Source organism: Quercus lobata, chromosome 4 (assembly GCF_001633185.2).
Source record: "Quercus lobata isolate SW786 chromosome 4, ValleyOak3.0 Primary Assembly, whole genome shotgun sequence".
In the NCBI taxonomy this organism is placed as follows: domain Eukaryota; kingdom Viridiplantae; phylum Streptophyta; class Magnoliopsida; order Fagales; family Fagaceae; genus Quercus; species Quercus lobata.
The window spans coordinates 48793768-48813000 of NC_044907.1; the positions used below are offsets into that span (position 1 = coordinate 48793768).

The following is a 19233-nucleotide window of genomic DNA, read 5'->3' on the forward strand; positions in this document are numbered from 1 at the left end:
CAGAAAATAAGGAGAAAAAACAGTTACCAAGCATACCCTTAATATCTACATGCTAGAAACATGTGCCATACAGACTAAGAAGGCTGCTAGTGCTTGTTAATCAATCACTACTAAATCCACCTAGACAGAGCAACATAAATTTCTAGAAATCAACAAGCACACTGGAGGAGAATTTTGCTCAACTTAAAAATAATTATATGATAAGCATCATACATTGGAAAATCAAGTACCATGAAGGATAACAAGAGCTCGTATTAATTGGGCAGGGCACCAATTATACAATGCAAAATGACACATTGCAAACAGGAAGAAAACCAATTCACATATGAAATTGTAATTTAGGCCAATTAAATGTATAACATCTTTAATTCAAAAACAGCAGGAAAAATATTAGTGTTTGCTAACATAGTTTAACAAAACTATATCCCTAATATATTAGCATCTACCAGTAAAACAAATTGGAGACACATCACTAACTTTTGATTTGAAAATTGCTCCCGTTAACTAGCTTAAGCCGACTTGCTTTCATTAATGAAGATGCCGACTGATTTGAACCAACGCATGAGATTCCGGTGGTCCTTCACATAAAGCCATGCTTGAAGGAAAGGAAAGAGACTCTCATTTACTCCTCGCTCATCTATGTAACTGTGAAGTGCATCCCTCATACTTTCATCAAGATCTCTGTCAATTGACAATCAATTTGAGCCAAATATAGGTTAACCAACATTGCACAACACAATAAAATTTTAATTCAACAGAAAGTAAGAATTAAAAAGAAGATATTACATCTGCTCAATAGGACATAAAAACAGACCATTTTATAGGGCCATTGAGTACAATTGGATGAAATAGAAAATGTATGGGGAAATTGTTTTGACAAAATATTATCCCATAAAATTTAAAAAGACCACAGTAGATTTCACTTTTAGAATTACATATTCATAAGGAGGGGGTATAGAAGAGTGGAAATGAATGCAGGATAGAGTTAATGATAAAAGACGAATATGTTGAGCAATTTTTTAAAAACTAGGATATCATATGATGGTGATACACTAATAAGAATCCTATCATTGTTTGTTTAATTGTTAACTTGTCCATATTTATACCATGTGATTGTTAATTATATCGTTTTTGACGATTTCACTCACAACTATATTAATTCTACACTGTATAGGTCATATCCCAGAGTTCTTAAAGATCATCCAATATTAATCTTTTGGATAGGTACAAAACTCGAGCACCTGTATTGACATTATCAAATACTAAAAAGAGTATCAAAAGAATAAAATATGTTTTAAAAGTTACAGATTTCAGATACCAAACACATCTGTGAAACATCATATACATATCAGGAAGTGCACGAAAAGTCCAACTATTGTCCAATAAGTATACAAGAAGGGTATGGATCCCTTCTAGGAATATCCATGCCACATGACAGACGAGTTTCTCGCAGTTAGAAAAGAAGCCTTCAGAACATATACTGCATTAGATGTTTACACAATAAACATTTTCTGAAAAATTACTGCCAAATACAGAATTTAAGATGAAAAAAGTTAGCAATTGTTCCATTAGGGAAGCTTTATATTCGTTATCAACAATGTTGAGAAGCAAACAAAACAAATGTTCAAAAAATATATATTGAGACAAAACAAACAAATTAAATTCAAAGGTGTGACTAATATAATGCATTTTGGCAAAGAGGATGCTAAGTAAACATCATATGGTGGCCAATTCAATAGTAGAATTTCATCATTAACAATCATTTCAAATTCCACTGCATGAGACCAATATGTATTCATAAGGAGCTTATTTACTTTGTCTGTCGACCATTTTTTTCTTTTCCACTTTTTCAACTGATATTTTTAGACGCTTTCCTCTTGTAGGTTTAATGAGACTTTTTGGCCTGTACCTTTTGTGTAGATCTCATGTACAAGAGATGTACACCCTTTATGTCTCTTTGAAAGAAAATCCCAACATGAGAACTAATGTATTCTTTAGATGCATCTCAACCATGTCAAAACCAAATGAAATATTCAAAATAATGACAAATTTTGGATATTGTTCTAAACAGAATATCAATCTTATTTAAAAAGCTAATAAATATGATAATATTTTGACATTAAGGAGCTATGGCTGAAATGGGCACCATCTCTTCTTGTATAAACAAGGTAAAGGATGAATTTGTGGGTTCAAACTCATTGAATACATGTGTAATTTGTCACTCAAAAAACATGATACTCCCTCTATTCTAATTTAAATACTTATAATTTATTTTTTTGGACATCCCAAAATACATACATGTGGACATTTCTTCAATTTCCTATTTTACACTTACTACAAGCTATGAACTCTAGCTCAGATAACACTTCCTCCTACCATGATTATGGGATGAAGATGAGGTTGTGGGTTCAAGATCCACTTGGTAAAGTTGTATAATTTTGTAAAGTCATATAATTTTACTAAAGTTATTGACATTTTAGGAAGATTACTATATTTTAACCTTTTTTGATAATAACTACGAAAGATGGTTAAAGTCAAAACAATCCAAGGAAAATGTTGAGATAATTCCCCTATTTCATTGCCAATGAGCTATAGCTGCTCAAGTGACACTTCCTTCTCCCAAAATATGGGATGGAACCCATAAGACCCATTGGATGGGTGTGTAACTTACAATCAAAAAAAAATCCAAATTCATAAATTGTTCTATATTATGGGACTAACTACAATCAAAGCAACTCTTACTGCCAATTTTTGTCCACACTTTGCAGAACATTACTTATGCATGTATTTATCCATGGATTCCCCTGCAAGTCTTGCAATCACATTTCTCTTGTCAATGATTTTCCACCATGTTGTTCACCACTTAAATATCTCAACAATTAGCATGTTCCTTCAATTGACCCTAACAAGAAATCTTGACTCCATTTACGATCTTCTTCAAAGCTCAATCCTTTTAAAAGATAAACTAGACTTACCCAACACAAAAACCAACCAGTCTCAACTTCCTCCAAAATAGATCCATCAAGACACAGTCTCATATCCTAGGACCTCAAACGTTACGGTAGCTATTGCTGTATCTTAACTTTTTCGCAAAAAACAAAGACCTAATTAGATGAATACACAACTGGAAAGGAGATGAGACCTCATCAAATGGACACCCTAATAAACTAAGGCAATAATCTATTGAGTTGTATGCAATCCACCTAACAACGGTAACATGACTGCTTTAGAGAAATTTCCATATGTACTAGTTAAAATCAACTGAATTCCCAAACCAGGTACGGGAAAATGATTCCCTGTTCTCCAATAACAGAACTTTGACTCAAAATCACATCTTTTTACAAATCATTTCCTAATTCTCAACTCACTTCCAAAAAAACATTTCCTACATACTTAAAAACCAACTACTCATTGGTTTCGCATCAACTTATTTGGCCTTTTACTAATTGTTTCTTTTTTAACAAGCGGGCTAAACTATACTTGTAATTGTTTATTTACTCATTACATGTGTCATTTCAAATTTGCAACCAAAACCCAACAACGAATTAGTACCTAACAAACTAAACCAATGATAACAATCACATTTAAATGAAAAAACAACCAAATCAAAGGCAGAATTTTATTCCAACTCACTCAAAAACTGGCCCGGTGTACTGAGACGGAACAACGAGAATGCCAGAACTCTCAGCCTTAGGCCGCATAGAAACGGAGTGAATCCCCAATGCATCCGGATACAATCCACAGAGGAAGTGCAGAGAATCCTGCTGCCCGGGTTTCGACACGTTGACATGAAGAAACAACTGATTCATGCTATCATCATCATCATTGTCATTACCATTACCAGCAGGGATTATGTTAGCTAATCGCATAACGGAAATGTTGATTTCTTCTTTGTCGTTGAAAGTCCTTTTGAGGACTGGACCATTGCCATCTAAGGCGCCTGCCAAGATTGTGAATGAAGCCGGAGGGCTCACCTTCTGTATTATTCAATTGATTAATTAATACCAGTCCCTTATTATAAGAGCTTACATAAAAAAATAAAAATAAAAATTCTACATTTTTTTTCATAGATACATAAAAATTATATGGCTTAATGATTGATCTTTATCATCAGACGGGTTTGAACCCAAATCTCTTATTTGACTACAGGAACTAAAACCCATTAAAAATATAGAGGTTTTAGAGAGAAGGGTTTTAGGAATAGGCTAATTAGTTAATAATATGAAAAACCCTTCTTCTAAAACCCTTCTGAGTGGGTGTGAGCGTGAGAGAGAGAGGTACTTACAGGGGGAGGAACCATTTTGGAGACTTCGAGATAGTGGTCTTTGAGGGAGCGGAGGAGCATGGAGTTGACGGCGGAGGAGACGGTGGTGTTGGTGGAAGAGTGGCGCCGGCAAGCTATGCGGAGACATGGCTGTCGAAGTGCGGAAAATGTTTTCCTCCACATTTTCTGCCCTTTGTGTTTCTTTCAGATGCAGCAGGCACAATATTTGCAGATTTCCAGACTCGAGTTTCGTATAGAGGACTTGCTTTGCTTTGCTTGGAGGGCTTGGGGCTGTACTGTAGAGTAGTAGCAGATAGATACTAGTATTTTCTTTTATTTTTATTAGCATTTGAAAATTATGCGCATTCAAATCCAAGTCACAATTCACAAATAAAAAAAAAATATATATATATATATATATATATATATTACATAGCAAAAAATTAATGGATGCTGTAGGGACACGATTATTTAATGACCCAAGAATGACATTGGGCTCGTAAGTAAAGGGCCCTAACAATATGATTTGTAGAGAGTGGGCTTGAAAGGCAGGATCTTGGTCACAGGTTAGCGGTTTAGTCGTGATTTTTATGGAAGCTTATATATGGGTGGACTTGGCTTGACTAACTAAGCCTTCCATTAGTGCGGATTGTAAGATTTAAGTCCTCGAACAGCGTCCGAGAAGCATAGTATTCATCCCCTTCTCCCTTTTGTAGGATTTTCCCCTCCCTCCGGTGGGATCCCTTTCCCCTTCGCTCTCTTTCCTTTTTATACTAGTGTTCACCTCCCTTTTAGTGTCCACATGTAAGTTTCACTTTTTGGGGTGTAGACCTGTCCTGTCAATCCATACCTAGAGTCGTTGGGGATGGTTGGAAAAGTTAAATAGCATGGTTTGGAGTATGGGCCTGTCAGATGCAGGATTCTGTACTACGATGTTGGCAGCTTTCTCCCTTGTCCTGCCCCTGTATTGAGTTTGTCATTTTCTTCAGGCGTTTTGTGAGGTGCTGAGCATAAGATCGTCCTTGGCCTTATCCTTGGGCCTTTTTTGGGCTTTCATTACACGTCCTCGGCAATAGCTCTCCTCGGCTTAGGCCTTGGGCCCTAATGTAGAGTGGGCTTGGGCCACGAATTCTTTGGCCCCATAATAGCCCCTCAAAATCCTGCTGCCCGACTTTTAGTTGGGGAGGAGGGTTTTGGTGATGTTGGGCCCACATCATGGCTTGCTCAAATTCTGTACTTTATTGATGTTGGTGTTTTTCCATTTGCATGAGAGATGTGCCGAATTAATAGGCATCCCTTCAGTTTTACTCTCGCGGAGTCCTTTGACGTTTCAGTGCTCGAGGCACGCCTTCACGAGGGTCTTCAAATCTTATGGTTGTAGATGGTGTTGGAAATCGAGCCAAAACCGTCTTGCCCATAGCATTCCTTGGAAACCTGCACAAATTAAATGCCATCAACTTGCCCTTTATATAAGTAGGATAGAAGGTTATTCCCCTTACATATAAACCCTTCGGCTCCTTCAAATTCATAATCCTTCAGCCATAATCACAGTCTCTATATCCAGTGCTATCCACCCTTAGTGCAATATGTTTGAGGCATGGGTGGGGGTGAAGGAACCACACCCGCCACAGAGGCACCGGATCCTTCCGAGACTCAAGGTGGTGCGGTCTAGACAGGGGAGACACAGACTCAAGATAATCTTCCGTTTTGACAAGGTGGGGATGGTATCTCTGCCTCTTTCAGTCAAAATCCGAAGCAGGTACTGGTCGCATCAGATTCTTGGTGCGTCAGAAGTAAGGTTTTCCGCCATCAGCGCCGTTTGCTCTATCGCAGGCGTGGCTAACATGGAGGCTCATCAACTTCCTGTGTGGCCACCGGCGAACACTCCGCTCCCTGCACCTTTTCTTCAAAGGTGCTAGCTCCATGTCAGGCTCTTTTGCTGCCTGAGTTATGGGCATGTAAAAGTGTTGAGGAATGGTTTCCATAGACAACGTTCTGGAACTGCTACATCTCTCTTCTTTGCGCCTCTTCCTCTGTTTTTTTTTTTTTTTTATTTCCTTGTATCTTTTCTTTTGCTTATGCAATTAGTTTTCAGTATGAGCTTATTCAAACTCTTTCATTGTACGTTATACTATTTCTTTGTCTTAATAAGAGATGGATCTGTTTCCTTCTAAATACTTTTCTTTTCTGCAGCAAATACTTTATGAATGGGGTACTACATGTGTATCTTCCTTTAATAATACTTAGAGCAGGAAACCTTGAAACAGAAAGCTACTAATTTGAACTTATCGACATTATCAAGTACAATAATGCTAACTCACAGTAAATTAAACTTATGAGACTAGCCGAGATAACAGCCGAGTGCTCCGCAATGCATGTGAGGCAATCGTCCGAGAATGATAAACTCAAAATAAACCATCTGAGAGGGTTGCCGAGTAGTGAGGGACTTTGGCCGTGTTTTTGATAACACCTGGCCCTATCACAATCGCGTCAGTTCCCTTGGTATTGAGGATCCGAGGGTAGACTGGGAATTCCATTCAGTCTGGGGACTAACCCAACTATGAATGGGTAACTCCTCTCCGGGGTAGAGTCTAAGGGCCATATAACGTCCAGGTTATGTCCAAAACTTGTATTTTTTCTCTTAAGTAGTTGGTTTCCCCATAGGCTCGAGTCCGAGGACCAGACAAGGCCTTGGTTCTGTCCAAAACTTGTGTTTTTTCTGTTAAGTAGTTGATTTCCCCATAGGCTTGAGTCCGAGGACCATATAAGGCCTTGGTTCTGTCCAAAACTTGTATTTTTCTGTTAAGTAGTTGGTTTCCCCATAGGCTTGAGTCCGAGGACCAGATAAGGTCTTGGTTCTGTCCAAAACTTGTATTTTTTCTGTTAAGTAGTTGGTTTCCCCATAGGCTTGAGTCCGAGGACCATACAAGGCCTTGGTTCTGTCCAAAACTTGTATTTTTTCTGTTAAGTAGTTGGTTTCCCCATAGGCTTGAGTCCGAGGACCAGACAAGGCCTTGGTTCTGTCCAAAACTTGTATTTTTTCTGTTAAGTAGTTGGTTTCCCCATAGGCTTGAGTCCGAGGACCAGACAAGGCCTTGGTTCTGTCCAAAACTTGTATTTTTTCTGTTAAGTAGTTGGTTTCCCCATAGGCTTGAGTCCGAGGACCATACAAGGCATTGGTTCTGTCCAAAACTTATATTTTTTCTGTTAAGTAGTTGGTTTCCCCATAGGCTTGAGTCCGAGGACCATACAAGGCCTTGGTTCTGTCCAAAACTTGTATTTTTTCTGTTAAGTAGTTGGTTTCCCCATAGACTTGAGTCCGAGGACCATACAAGGCCTTAGTTCTGTCCAAAACTTATATTTTTTCTGTTAAGTAGTTGGTTTCCCCATAGGCTTGAGTTCGAGGACCATACAAGGCCTTGGTTCTGTCCAAAACTTGTATTTTTTCTATTAAGTAGTTGGTTTCCCCATAGGCTTGAGTCCGAGGACCATACAAGACCTTGGTTCTGTCCAAAACTTATATTTTTTCTGTTAAGTAGTTGGTTTCCCCATAGGTTTGAGTCCGAGGACCATACAAGGCCTTGGTTCTGTCCAAAACTTGTATTTTTTCTTGTTTTTCGAAGATTAGCCCCTCGGCCAAGGTGGGGGGCGTTAGCTTGATGTTGGAGGCCCCTAGAGCTGCCTGTGCCATTGATACTGCAAGGCGTAGCCCCTAGCGGAAATTTATGTCAGAACAACAACAGCGTGCTGCTGGAAATGAAGGAGCTTTCGCCGGCTCTTGCTTGACAGAGACTTGACTCCGCCGCCATCTGTGCCAACGTGCAAGCCTCCCCACAGACAGCGCCAATTGTAGGGACACGATTATTTAACGACCTAAGAATGACATTGGGCTCGGAAGTAAAGGGCCCTAACAATATGATTTGTAGAGAGCGGGCTTGAAAGGTAGGACCTTGGTCACAGGTCAGCGGTTTAGTCGTGGTTTTTATGGAAGCTTATATATGGGTGGACTTGGCTTGACTAACTAAACCTTCCATTAGTGCGGATTGTAAGATTTAAGTCCTTGGACGCTGTCCAAGGAGCATAGTACCCTTCCCCTTCTCCCTTTTGTAGGGTTTTCCCCTCCCTCTGGGGGGATCCCTTTCCCCTTCGCTCTCTTTCCTTTTTATACTAGTGTTCACCTCCCTTTTAGTGTCCACATGTAAGTTTCACTTTCTGGGGTGCAGACCTGTCCTGTCAATCCATACCTAGAGTGATTGGGGATGGTTGGAAAAGTTAAATAACATGGTTTGGAGTATGGGCCTGTCAGATGCAGGATTCTGTACTATGATGTTGGCAACTTTCTCCCTTGTCCTGCCCCTGTACTGAGTTTATCCTTTTCTTCAGGCGTTTTGTGAGGTGCTGAGCATAAGATCGTCCTCAGCCTTATCTTTGGGCCTTTTTTGAGCTTTCATTACGCGTCATCGGCAATAGCTCTCCTCGACTTAGGCCTTGAGCCCTAATGTAGAGTGGGCCTAGGCCACGAATTCTCTGGCCCCACAGATGCTTTAAAGGTAAATTCTTAGAATTTTTTTTATATAAAAAGGAAAAAAAATTGATGATTTTTTTTACAACTTTTTATATTTCTCATTAAAGTAGTATTAACATTTTTCTAAAATAGTCAATTAAAAAATTGAACTAATTAAAACTCAAATCAAATAAATGTTTATGGGAAATGCTAACGAATGCCCTTAGGGTATTGGTTAATAATTCATTTATGGGAAAAGAAAAAAAAGTAATTAATGTTTTGATTGTTTTTTTCATTTCCCATAAAATTGATGTCAAAACTTTCCTAAAATAGATTATTAACCAATACCCTAAGAGCACTTATTAGCATGACTCAATGTTTATAATAGACTTATTCATTTAATGGAAAAGTTAACAAATACATAATGATTTCAGTTTAGAAAATATTTTTAGACCACTGCGCGATGGTCACTCTATAAGTATAAATGTTTATTGAGTGTGGGAGGCAAGGGCTGGAATTCAAGTTTTTAGGAGGGAGTTTCAAACACATATACACTCAAATTAGGTTAGAGTGGAATTTATATCTTGTATAAAAATAAAATAAAATAAAAATTAGATACTTTTTATGTGAAAAGAAAAAGGTAAATGGTTTTTTTTTTTTACGGCTTTTTATATTTTTCATATAAGTGGTATAAAAAATTTCCTGAAATGCTCTATCTTTTACCTAAGAAAAAAAAAAAGCTTTCCTATAATGGTATATTAAAAAATGCCCTAAGGCACCTGTTAACTGAACCCTTCATTTAATTTTATTTCAAGCACGACACCAACTTGAGCTTATTACAAAACAAGATTACATATTCAAGTTTAGTTCATTTTCTTTTTAAATAAACTTGAGTTTGTTCATGAGTGACTTAATTAATTTTTTCTTTTACCATATACATTAAAACCATGACTAATTTCAGGAAATTGTTAAAATATTGAACTTAGTCAACTTACATAATAATTTTGAGAAAATTAAAATATTAAGTTCAATTGCGTAAGTTGTAATCATTTATTAAATATTGACTCTAAATAGTTGAATGAAAATTTACTTTTTTTTATTAGGCTTAATAAAATAATTTCAATTCCAACCCAACCAATTGGATTGATTTTTAGTATTATTGTAGATTAGGGTTTGAGATTTCTCAATCTTATAACAACGGGTTGAGTTGCAAAATACTTAAAACCCATTGCAACCCGACTAATGCAAACTCATAATCATATGTCAACCTCAAATGAAATTTTTTAGAGATATTTGTTTTATTTTCTTTAGAAAATCGAGAAGTTAGGATTTGAATACATCATGATGGAAACATTTTTAGATAAAGGGGAAAATTATTTTATTTTAATTTTATTGAATACTAAGTGTAGGGTTAAGGGCCCAAATTATGTATTGAGCCTTAGGCCCTGACCAAGGACATGAGCAATCCGAGGACGAGTGAATGGTAATGAATGGGTCAAACCCAGGATTCGATGAGCGAAATACAGATAGGAGGATAGTCCGAGGAGGAATATCTCCTCGAATATGATAAATTCATCTCAAATATGTATTCCAACAATCACGGTGACCTTCCAAGAAGCTCCAATGATAAAAATGTGCCTCATGAACATACAAGAAAGAAGGAAACCTAAAAATACCTAAAGGAAAGCTGCTACCACCGCATTAAATGCACTGCAGCTACTTTTCTGGCCGCATTTATGTGGAGAAGACCTCTGAACAGTACTGCCTTGGCCACCCCAACTCACAGAAAACCAAAGAGGGTGTCCGATGGGACAGATACTCAAGAAATGACTCAAATAATCAACAAGTGTAGGATCAAGATGGTTCAAAAGAAGTTATATAATGTGAAAGACCCTCCATGAGAAAGGGGGCGGATAATTCATCAGAGAAAGTACTGTAGTAATCTAAATTGTATTTATACCCAATTGTGATCAATTTATACAAGTGTGACCTCCTCGGACTGAAAGTCTATTGATATAAGAACCTTTTATTTGTATTTGTGTTTGATTGTCCTTTAATTCAGTATTAGCCGTTGTCCAACTCATTAGAACATAGTTCTTTGACCTACTCTCTACAAATTTATTATACTGAACTCATTGGGCCAAAATCCCATACATCTTAGACTTGTGCTGTAAACCGTGTCCTTACACTAAGGTTAGGAAAAGTGGAGTTCAAACCACATAGATGAGACAACACAAAGAATTCCAATTCAAACTATCACTTGAACCTTGATAAATTGAGATTTTAACACAACATAATTAAAACATTGTGAGATTAAACCAAAAAAAATTTTCAACAACATAAAATATTTTAAAAGGACGTCATGAAAAAAAGTAAAAAATTACTATATTAAACCTTATAGTTTAAGATGTAATAAATTTAAGTTATAGTATAATTTTAAAAATAAAAAATAAAAGTAATATATATATATATATATATATAATTTAAATAAAAAGACCTTTTTTTTTTGGAGAAATAAATAAATAAAAAGACCTAATAGAATAGATCGATAGAGTTAAGACCGAACAAACAGACACTGTGTATGTGTGTTATGTGTTAACTCAAAAAGTGAGGAGTGAGGACAAAGCTTGAAGTCAAAGTGGAAGTTTAAAGTTCGATCCTTAAACCACGAATTGAAACACACCAAGCCCTCAGACCTCACTGTCCAAATTGGCATCTGCTGCACTTCATTCCTTGTTGTCTATACGATTTTTTTAAAAAAAAAGGTTAGACAAACAAAAACTAAGACGACAAGCACTATTTTTTTTTTTTTTTAAGTTACCTTGAGAATTCTGTGTTATGTGTTATGTTTTCGAGCTCCTTATCTTACTAATGTTCTTTTAATTCTTAAGGGTTTTTGATTGTTTGAGTGTTTTTCTGCCATGAAAGAAAATAATCAAATACAAAATGTTGTTGATAACTTTTTTTTTTGTTTCTAAATTTAAGTAATCCATGCCTCAAATGATTAACTGAATAGGGTTGTTGTATTTATCAGCAGCTGAACTAATATGATGAAATGGGTTCCTCATAATTGTGTCAAAAAAATTGAATTCAAGCGTGTTTATCATCATTAGTATTTACCTTGTGTTTGAGTGGTATGTAGCTGCCTCATACATGGGGAAGTCCTCAGCATTGCAGACTTTTGAGTCTTACTGATTGGGCCAAGAGTCCTTGTAGCTAAACTAGCACCTCCTGGTGTTTCCAACGAAGACATCTGGGTTCAAATCCCCCCTACCCCATCTATCGAATAATAGAAAAAAGGTCCTACCAATTGGTAAATTTAGGGTTTTGTAATATGTGTGTGTATATATATAAAAACAATCAAAGGATAGAAAGATTCAAACTTTGATGGGGAAGTGATGAGAAAGTGGATAGCTTTATCTCTGTCTTATTGCTGCCTCCTTTATTGTGCGTAGTGAATAGTGTATGTCTTTTTGTATGTTCTGTATAGAAATTAAAACTTCTGCCATGACTTGTGACTTTTCTCCCATTGCATCATTGTTAATTCAAGTCCGTTGTGTTTTTTGGTTGCCCTAACAGGAGAATGAAAAGGCAAGCATCTTATGCCGATTCCCATGTCAATCCATATGTTGCTTCTCATATGCCGCACATGCCTGCACAAATAATGCAGCCAAATGCTGCATTGAATAATTTTCCAGGAAATCTAAATCCTCTCTCTACTGAGGAAGAGTATCGATATAAGTCTTCAAAAGTAGAGGGGCAATGGCAGCGGGATAGAGATGCACCAAATGTTGTGAATCCAACATCATCTCATTCATTCATTGAAGGCAAGTACTGTTCTTAAACTTTTCGTATCCCTAGAAACCGTTAGAATAACATTTTTAATATGGAACATTGACACTTTGCTGATGTCCTTTATATAGATCCACACAGGCTTACTTCTTTTTTTTCTTTTTCATATTTGCTATATCTATATTTGAGCTATATTTGTGTTCAGGGCATATTAGATACATAGCATATTTGTGAGCACTACTATTACTGTGTATAGGAGTCAGAAAAAACTTTAGGATTTCCATGTAGATAATATGTCAGGCTTTGGGAAAAGGGGGTTACCAATGCAAAGCATATTGATACGATCAAGAACATGCATGCCAGAGTGGTTGCTATTATGAAGACACTTGATTATATTTGGTTTATCTTGAGATGTTGAATTGGCTAGGCTTAGGCATTCTCAAGATGACAATTCAAGGTGTATGTGTGTTTGCCAACAATATAATGTCAACATGACACTAGAGCAAGGCTAACTCTGGAAATGAAATCATGGTATTGAGATGCTTTTTCTCATGTTGGTATTTTATATGTCGATGCTTTTCCCTGCACAAAAAATTCCAGATAAGTTTTATGCTGAGAATAATACATCCTAGTATGTAACTTTGAAAGAAGAGCTGGATCATAGAACTAATAGATCCCTCACAATTATATTTATTTCATAGAGTGACAAAATACCTTGCCATAATTAACATCAAAGCAGGGTTTTGGTGTGGCAGCAATTTATCAGAAAAATGTTTTTAAAAAATGATTAAGAAGAGGGCTATTGAAAAAACCAGCCATCTGAACTGATCGGCAGTTTTTTTGGGCACAGGTTGGTGCCCGTTTTGAATCCTAAAATAAATAGGTTTTCATTTCAGTGTTGGTATTGGAATTTTCCTCACCGACACTGACTGAATATCTGAAACCTACCGGAAAACATATGCACGTGTGTGTTCATTCTTCATAGTGCAATAGGAAGGATGAAGATGATGAACATGGTTGCCAATGTGGGCGGCATGAAATCCAATCAGAAGAAGCCATCTCAACTGCCAAAGTCAAAGCTTCTTCATGACACTTCCTATTGAGTCAAGACACTTCAAGCACATTCTTCTGTGTTGCACCCCTATCTTTTAGGATGTATCTAAAAAATTAAAAATAAAATACTTCTGTGTGCTAAAGAGCCCATTCCTGATTCATAAAACATTACAATTTGATAATATTTTAGTGGGTTCTGGTATTCAAAATTATCATTGCAAAGTATTGTACATTCTTATTTTCTGAAAGATGGATTAGAAGGATTTCTGTTTGAGCATAGGGCTTATTCCAACATGGACAACACTATAGCACTGGTGAATTAATGTTATTTATTGAGCCTGAAATGCATACAAGAGTAACTGATGAAGTGGTGTTAATTGTGTTAGTAGGATGCATTCACTAGGCAGAGTTTATATACATTTGCTACCAGTGTAGACATGCATGGTATATATTTGGGTGGATATTAGCATATAGCAGTACAACCTTATTTCTTCCTCTTATGAACAGTTTATTCAAAATGGAAATTCTCATGGTATTTGATCACTATTTGCAAAGTTTGGCTTTGATGATCATTCTTTAAACCATTGATCAAATTGGATTCATGAAGGGAAGAGTGGGAAACTGGAAACATGTTAAAAACAAACAACTTTTCTTTTTTTCTTTTAGTTTTGTAATAACAATATAGTAAATCGAAGATTAAGGCCCTTCTTGGTTGTGTTTTCAGATTTAGTATTTAGAAATTGCTTCAGTGAACAGAAAGTAAATTTGCGTAATAAGATGTTTCGTGTTCTCAGAAAAAACATTTTGAGTTATAGTTCTCAAAAAGGGGAAACAGATAACGTCCAAAACACCTAACCAAACATATAGCCTTCTTTTTTCTTTTTTCTTTTTTTCTTTTTTCCTGTTTTTGAATACAGAAAATTGTTCATAGAAAACAGTTCCGATTGCTCAAAATGGGAACTCCATTTATAAATTTATATATATGTGCAGGCCAAGGGGACAGTGGGACAAGATCTTACTACCAGGGTCAGATGCCAGACCAGAAACGAGGTTCAGATAACCAATCAAACGGAGAAACTAGAAGCCTGCCTCATGAACAAGACATGGAAATTGGCTATGAGGACAAACCATCATCGCTGACTTTTGAAGCTCTTGAACAAAAATTCCTTGATGAAATAATTAATTTAGCAAAGGAACAGAATGATGCTGAAGCGGTGGAAAACGAAAGGCACAGGGAGGTCAGTAGATTATGATACATATGCTGCATCTATATCTGCAAGAGTGGGGAAATAATATAACATTGCTGACTCATTAAAAGTGAAATTTGCATGAGATTATCAGTAAAATACTTATTAGACAAATATTATAAACTTCTCTCATTTTGGGGCTTTGTATGTCTTTGAGGGGTGTGTATGACCTGAGTTTCAAAAAGCTTAATGGTAATACTGTTTTTATAACCTGAAGTTAGTGTGTGTGTGTGTGTGAAACTTGTTTTTAAGCATGGAATTTTTAGAATACTTGGTATGGACTACGTTTTGGAAATAGCTATTGCTTTATTTTTGGGGGAAAAAAATGTTCATAGAAGAGCGATTTATGCACCAGTAAGAAAGAGTGAGTCAAAAAACAAAACAAAATGAAACGAAAAAATCAAAAACTTTTCAATTAAGGAAGTAACTAAAATTATGACTTCAGATGAAATAGAATGATGGAAATGAATAAATGTGTCCAATCCCAACTGATCTATTGAAAATCCCTAGCTGATCCCAAAAAATTTGGGGCTAAGGGTTATTAGTGGTTGTTCATAGAAATAAAATAAAATAAATAAAATTTTCAATTTTTCTTGCATTTGCAGAACTTGATAATGTATGAATAGATCTTTTAACTGCCCATCATCCAAATGTGTTCATTGCCCCGATTTACTCGGTTTTAAAGCAGCACTGTTACTCCTTTCAATAGCAGACATGATGAGCAGCATTCACATATTAGTGCTACTCGTGCACATTATGGTGCTTCAATTACAATATAATCCTTTTATTTGTGCTGTACCTTGAAAACATTTTCTCTGGAGCAAATATTGACGCTTTAATTTGTTTTGCTGCTTCAGAAAATAATTGAGTTAAATACCAAGTATCAGGAAAAAATATTAGCACTTCACTCTCAACAAGCTGCTCGAAGAGAAGAATTCCTTCGCAAGGAATCACAGGCACGGTTAAATCAGTACCAGCAAGCTGGAATGAATCACTATCCTAATACTGGTATTCGGGATACTCATGGGACTCCAGAAGAATTCCTCCGCAAGGAATCACAGGCACAGTTGAATCAGTCTCAGCAAGCTGGATTAAATCACTATCCAAATACAGGTATGCGCGATACTCATGGGACTCCAGTTGCAGCTGCAGCTGAAGCACATCAAGCTTATGTTGCTAGTCAGTTTGAGTCCTATAGAGAGCGACAGCACATGCTTGGGAGTGGGAGAACTCAGGGTACTGAGAGGGTTCCATTCCCTAGTGGCCGTGTTTACAACAATGCTTCCCGCCATTACTAATGACATAGCATGAGGCCCTTTATGAATTTAGATCAGTATACTATTTCTTTTATTTTTTCTGGCAATGAATTAGAAACCACCAATATATATATGCTTTAAGAACTGGCTGTAAGTACTGATGCCTACTGTTGTACACTTATATATCATCTTTCTTTGGGTGTATTCTCTCGGCCTGTTGTGGTGGTGCTGGATTGTTGATTCAAATTGCTTGAAATACCTTTGCAATAATATGAGGTCAGGTCTTAGTGTGATGGTAAGTGTCTTTCATCAAAACCAATAATAAGTATCTTTCATTAAAATCACAGGTTCAAGTCTGGAAATTAACCTCTCTGACAAAAAGTGGGATCTTTGTGCACTAGGTGCAACCTTATCAATGGTTTCTGATCATTTTCACTGTTAGATTCTAACACATCTTAAGATGATCGTATTCATTCCTAAGGATTGAAGCTTGTACCATGTTGTGATTTACTTTAAGGCCATAATTGCAACTGCATGTGACTACATAAGATGTATAGCAGATACCAAGAGCAAATAAATGTTTTTCACCTCTCTTTATCCTGTAATAACTGAACTAGGGAATTAGCCTCACAGCTTACTTTAACGGTCATTTTTAAGTGCTTTCACCTTAAAGCACCAATTAATTATTTAATACAACGAAAGGACTATTGTAGTGTCCAATAGTCTTGTAGTGTCCAATAGTCTCCCACTCCCGCCTAATAAAATACTGCCATTTGTTAAATGACTTAATCATATCATTAAAAAAAAAAAAAAAAAAATCCACCTAATAAAATACTGTCATGTGTTTAGATGATTTAGTCATACCATTAAATAAGGAAAAATTAAATAAATTTTTTTATTAAAAAAAAAATCTACTTTTTTGCCAGAAAGAGAAATACTCTTGAGAACAACTTACTATGGCATGTAGGAATAGTCAGTTACGTCTCAAAATGGTTGGAATAAAAACATCAAATTGCATTTCACTTGGTCTAATTAAAAGGGTGGGACAGAAATTTGTAATGGCAAAGCTTCATAGAGCTTTGAAATTGTAGATTGGATCAAATGGCAAGTATTGTTACTAACTTGCTTATCATTTGCTCTAATCATGCATGCTTCAATCATTTTAAATACTTGAAAGGGACTCACTTTTTAAAGACGTTCCTATCGTATTAAGGCTGTGTAGACAATCTATTTTGTGTCCGTAGATATAATTTAAAAAAAATATGAGTAATTCTCTAATGTTTAGTAACTTTTAAAGGATTCAGATTCTCTAGATTTCTTAAGGTACTCTACAATGTAGAGTTCTTTAAATCTCAACCTTTCTTTTAAAATAAATGGTTAAAATGCTGCCACGTTATCGATTCATAAATACAATCCTAAATTAGTTTTAAAATACAAAAAATATACTTAATGCATAGTAAAGGTTGACGTTAGTAGCTTAACACCATTCAACTTCTTTTTTTAAATTGTCTTTTTCCATAAAATCACCAACTCAAAAAACAATCCTTGCCTCAATTGATGATTTACGAGAAATGAATATTAATATTAACATTTAATAAGAAATGAACCAGTGAGGTCAAGCCGTCAAGGTGGACTCCCAAGCCAGAGTATGTCTTAATACTAAGTTTATCTTCAACATTGGGATGGTTAATCCTCCCAAGGATGATACAGTCAGAATAATAAAATTGCTTGAGCAATTCTGTTCAGATGGAGATGCAAACACTTTTTACTGGTTCAAGAATCTAGAACCAACTCTAAAGATCTTGTTGCCAACAACACTAGATGCAAGCTATACCCTTGAAAAAGCATATGATGAAAAATGATTGGGTTATTATTTAGTTTTTAAAGATAGAAACGTGGAGATAAATGCTTAAGTTATAATGATCATTGTTTTTAGGTTGATGATTTTTCTGAAAAAAGAAGTAACAGAGATAAGTCCATAATTAAATATAAATAAAAATTGAGAGATAAGTCTAGAAGTTGAAAGGTGTTTAGGATAAATAGGAATATTTTTGTGTTTTGAAAGACTAATTTAAGATTGTATAAGTGAATTGATGATGTGTCACCATCTTAACCATTTATTTTAATAGAAATGTTGAGATTCAAAAAATTTTACATTGTAGAGTACCTTAGGAAATCTAGAAGATCTGAGTCATTTTCTAAAACCTTAGCTTTTTTTTCAATATAAAAGCAACCAACTTTCAAATTTCAATAAATAAGTAGATAACTTTTTAGGAAATAAATAAATAATTCCCTATATCTAAACTTACGAAAGGCAATAGAAATAGGTATGTTTCCAATATATAAGAACCTGGATGAGTATTCTCAAAAAAAGAAAAGAAAAAAGAACCTGGATGAGAAGTTTGGCTTACATGTGCTCTACTCTAAGTCATCATTATCAATAGGTACGTTAACTTTCAATCAGAGTAGCCTAAATATGTTGTACAAATCACTAAACCAATAAAATATATATTATCGTTCTCCATCTGGCTCTAAATTCTAGCTTGTTTTTGGTCCATCCTTCCTACCATTCTAACTCATCTTGGCCATTCCAACTTATATGTTTATATTTCGGCCTGATTAACCTGATTGTTTAGTATTTTTGCAATTTCATATTTTTGACTCTTTTTTTTTTTTTTTTTCCTGAGCAATTTTATAGATCTTAATGACGATGGTGTGCTTCATTTCTTTTTAAATATTGACATTGGCACTTGAAGAATTTTATTATTTGATTTTTAAACAAAATGCAACATAATATCTATATGTTGCTATATTTAAATACGCATATTGTAAAAAAAAAAAAAAAAGAATGTAATTATAAATACAATCTAATATTTATAATAAAAAAATCACATATATATATATATATATATTAAATATAAATAAATAGACATTATAAAAAACTATTTAATTAATATTTCAATTTTAATTTCATTTGAAAATATAAGAACTATATTTGGTCTTAATGCTATACTTAAATCAATTATTCTAGGTTTCTCAAAAAAAAAATCAATTATTCTAGAGAACACACCCAATTTCATAATATGTTAATAATATGTTCGTATATGCAAGTAGTGA

At 35.3% G+C, this 19233-nt stretch overlaps 2 protein-coding genes across 2 annotated transcripts; one reads left to right on the plus strand and one right to left on the minus strand.

Moving 5' to 3' along the window:
- Window positions 1-227: 227 nt before the first annotated feature.
- Window positions 228-4595, minus strand: LOC115983250 (uncharacterized protein At2g39795, mitochondrial). Its single transcript, XM_031105892.1, has 3 exons — window positions 4286-4595; window positions 3634-3977; window positions 228-681 (listed from the first exon to the last, which is right to left on the minus strand). Exons 1-3 carry the CDS (start codon window positions 4445-4447, stop codon window positions 510-512), a joined length of 678 nt encoding a protein of 225 aa, XP_030961752.1. The 5' UTR covers window positions 4448-4595; the 3' UTR covers window positions 228-509.
- A 6740-nt stretch (window positions 4596-11335) lies between these two features.
- On the plus strand, window positions 11336-16409 carry LOC115988078. Its single transcript, XM_031111718.1, has 4 exons — window positions 11336-11533; window positions 12348-12595; window positions 14604-14851; window positions 15718-16409. The coding sequence occupies exons 2-4, from the start codon at window positions 12352-12354 to the stop codon at window positions 16156-16158; spliced, it is 933 nt and encodes a 310-aa protein (XP_030967578.1). The 5' UTR covers window positions 11336-11533; window positions 12348-12351; the 3' UTR covers window positions 16159-16409.
- The last annotated feature ends 2824 nt before the right edge of the window (window positions 16410-19233 follow it).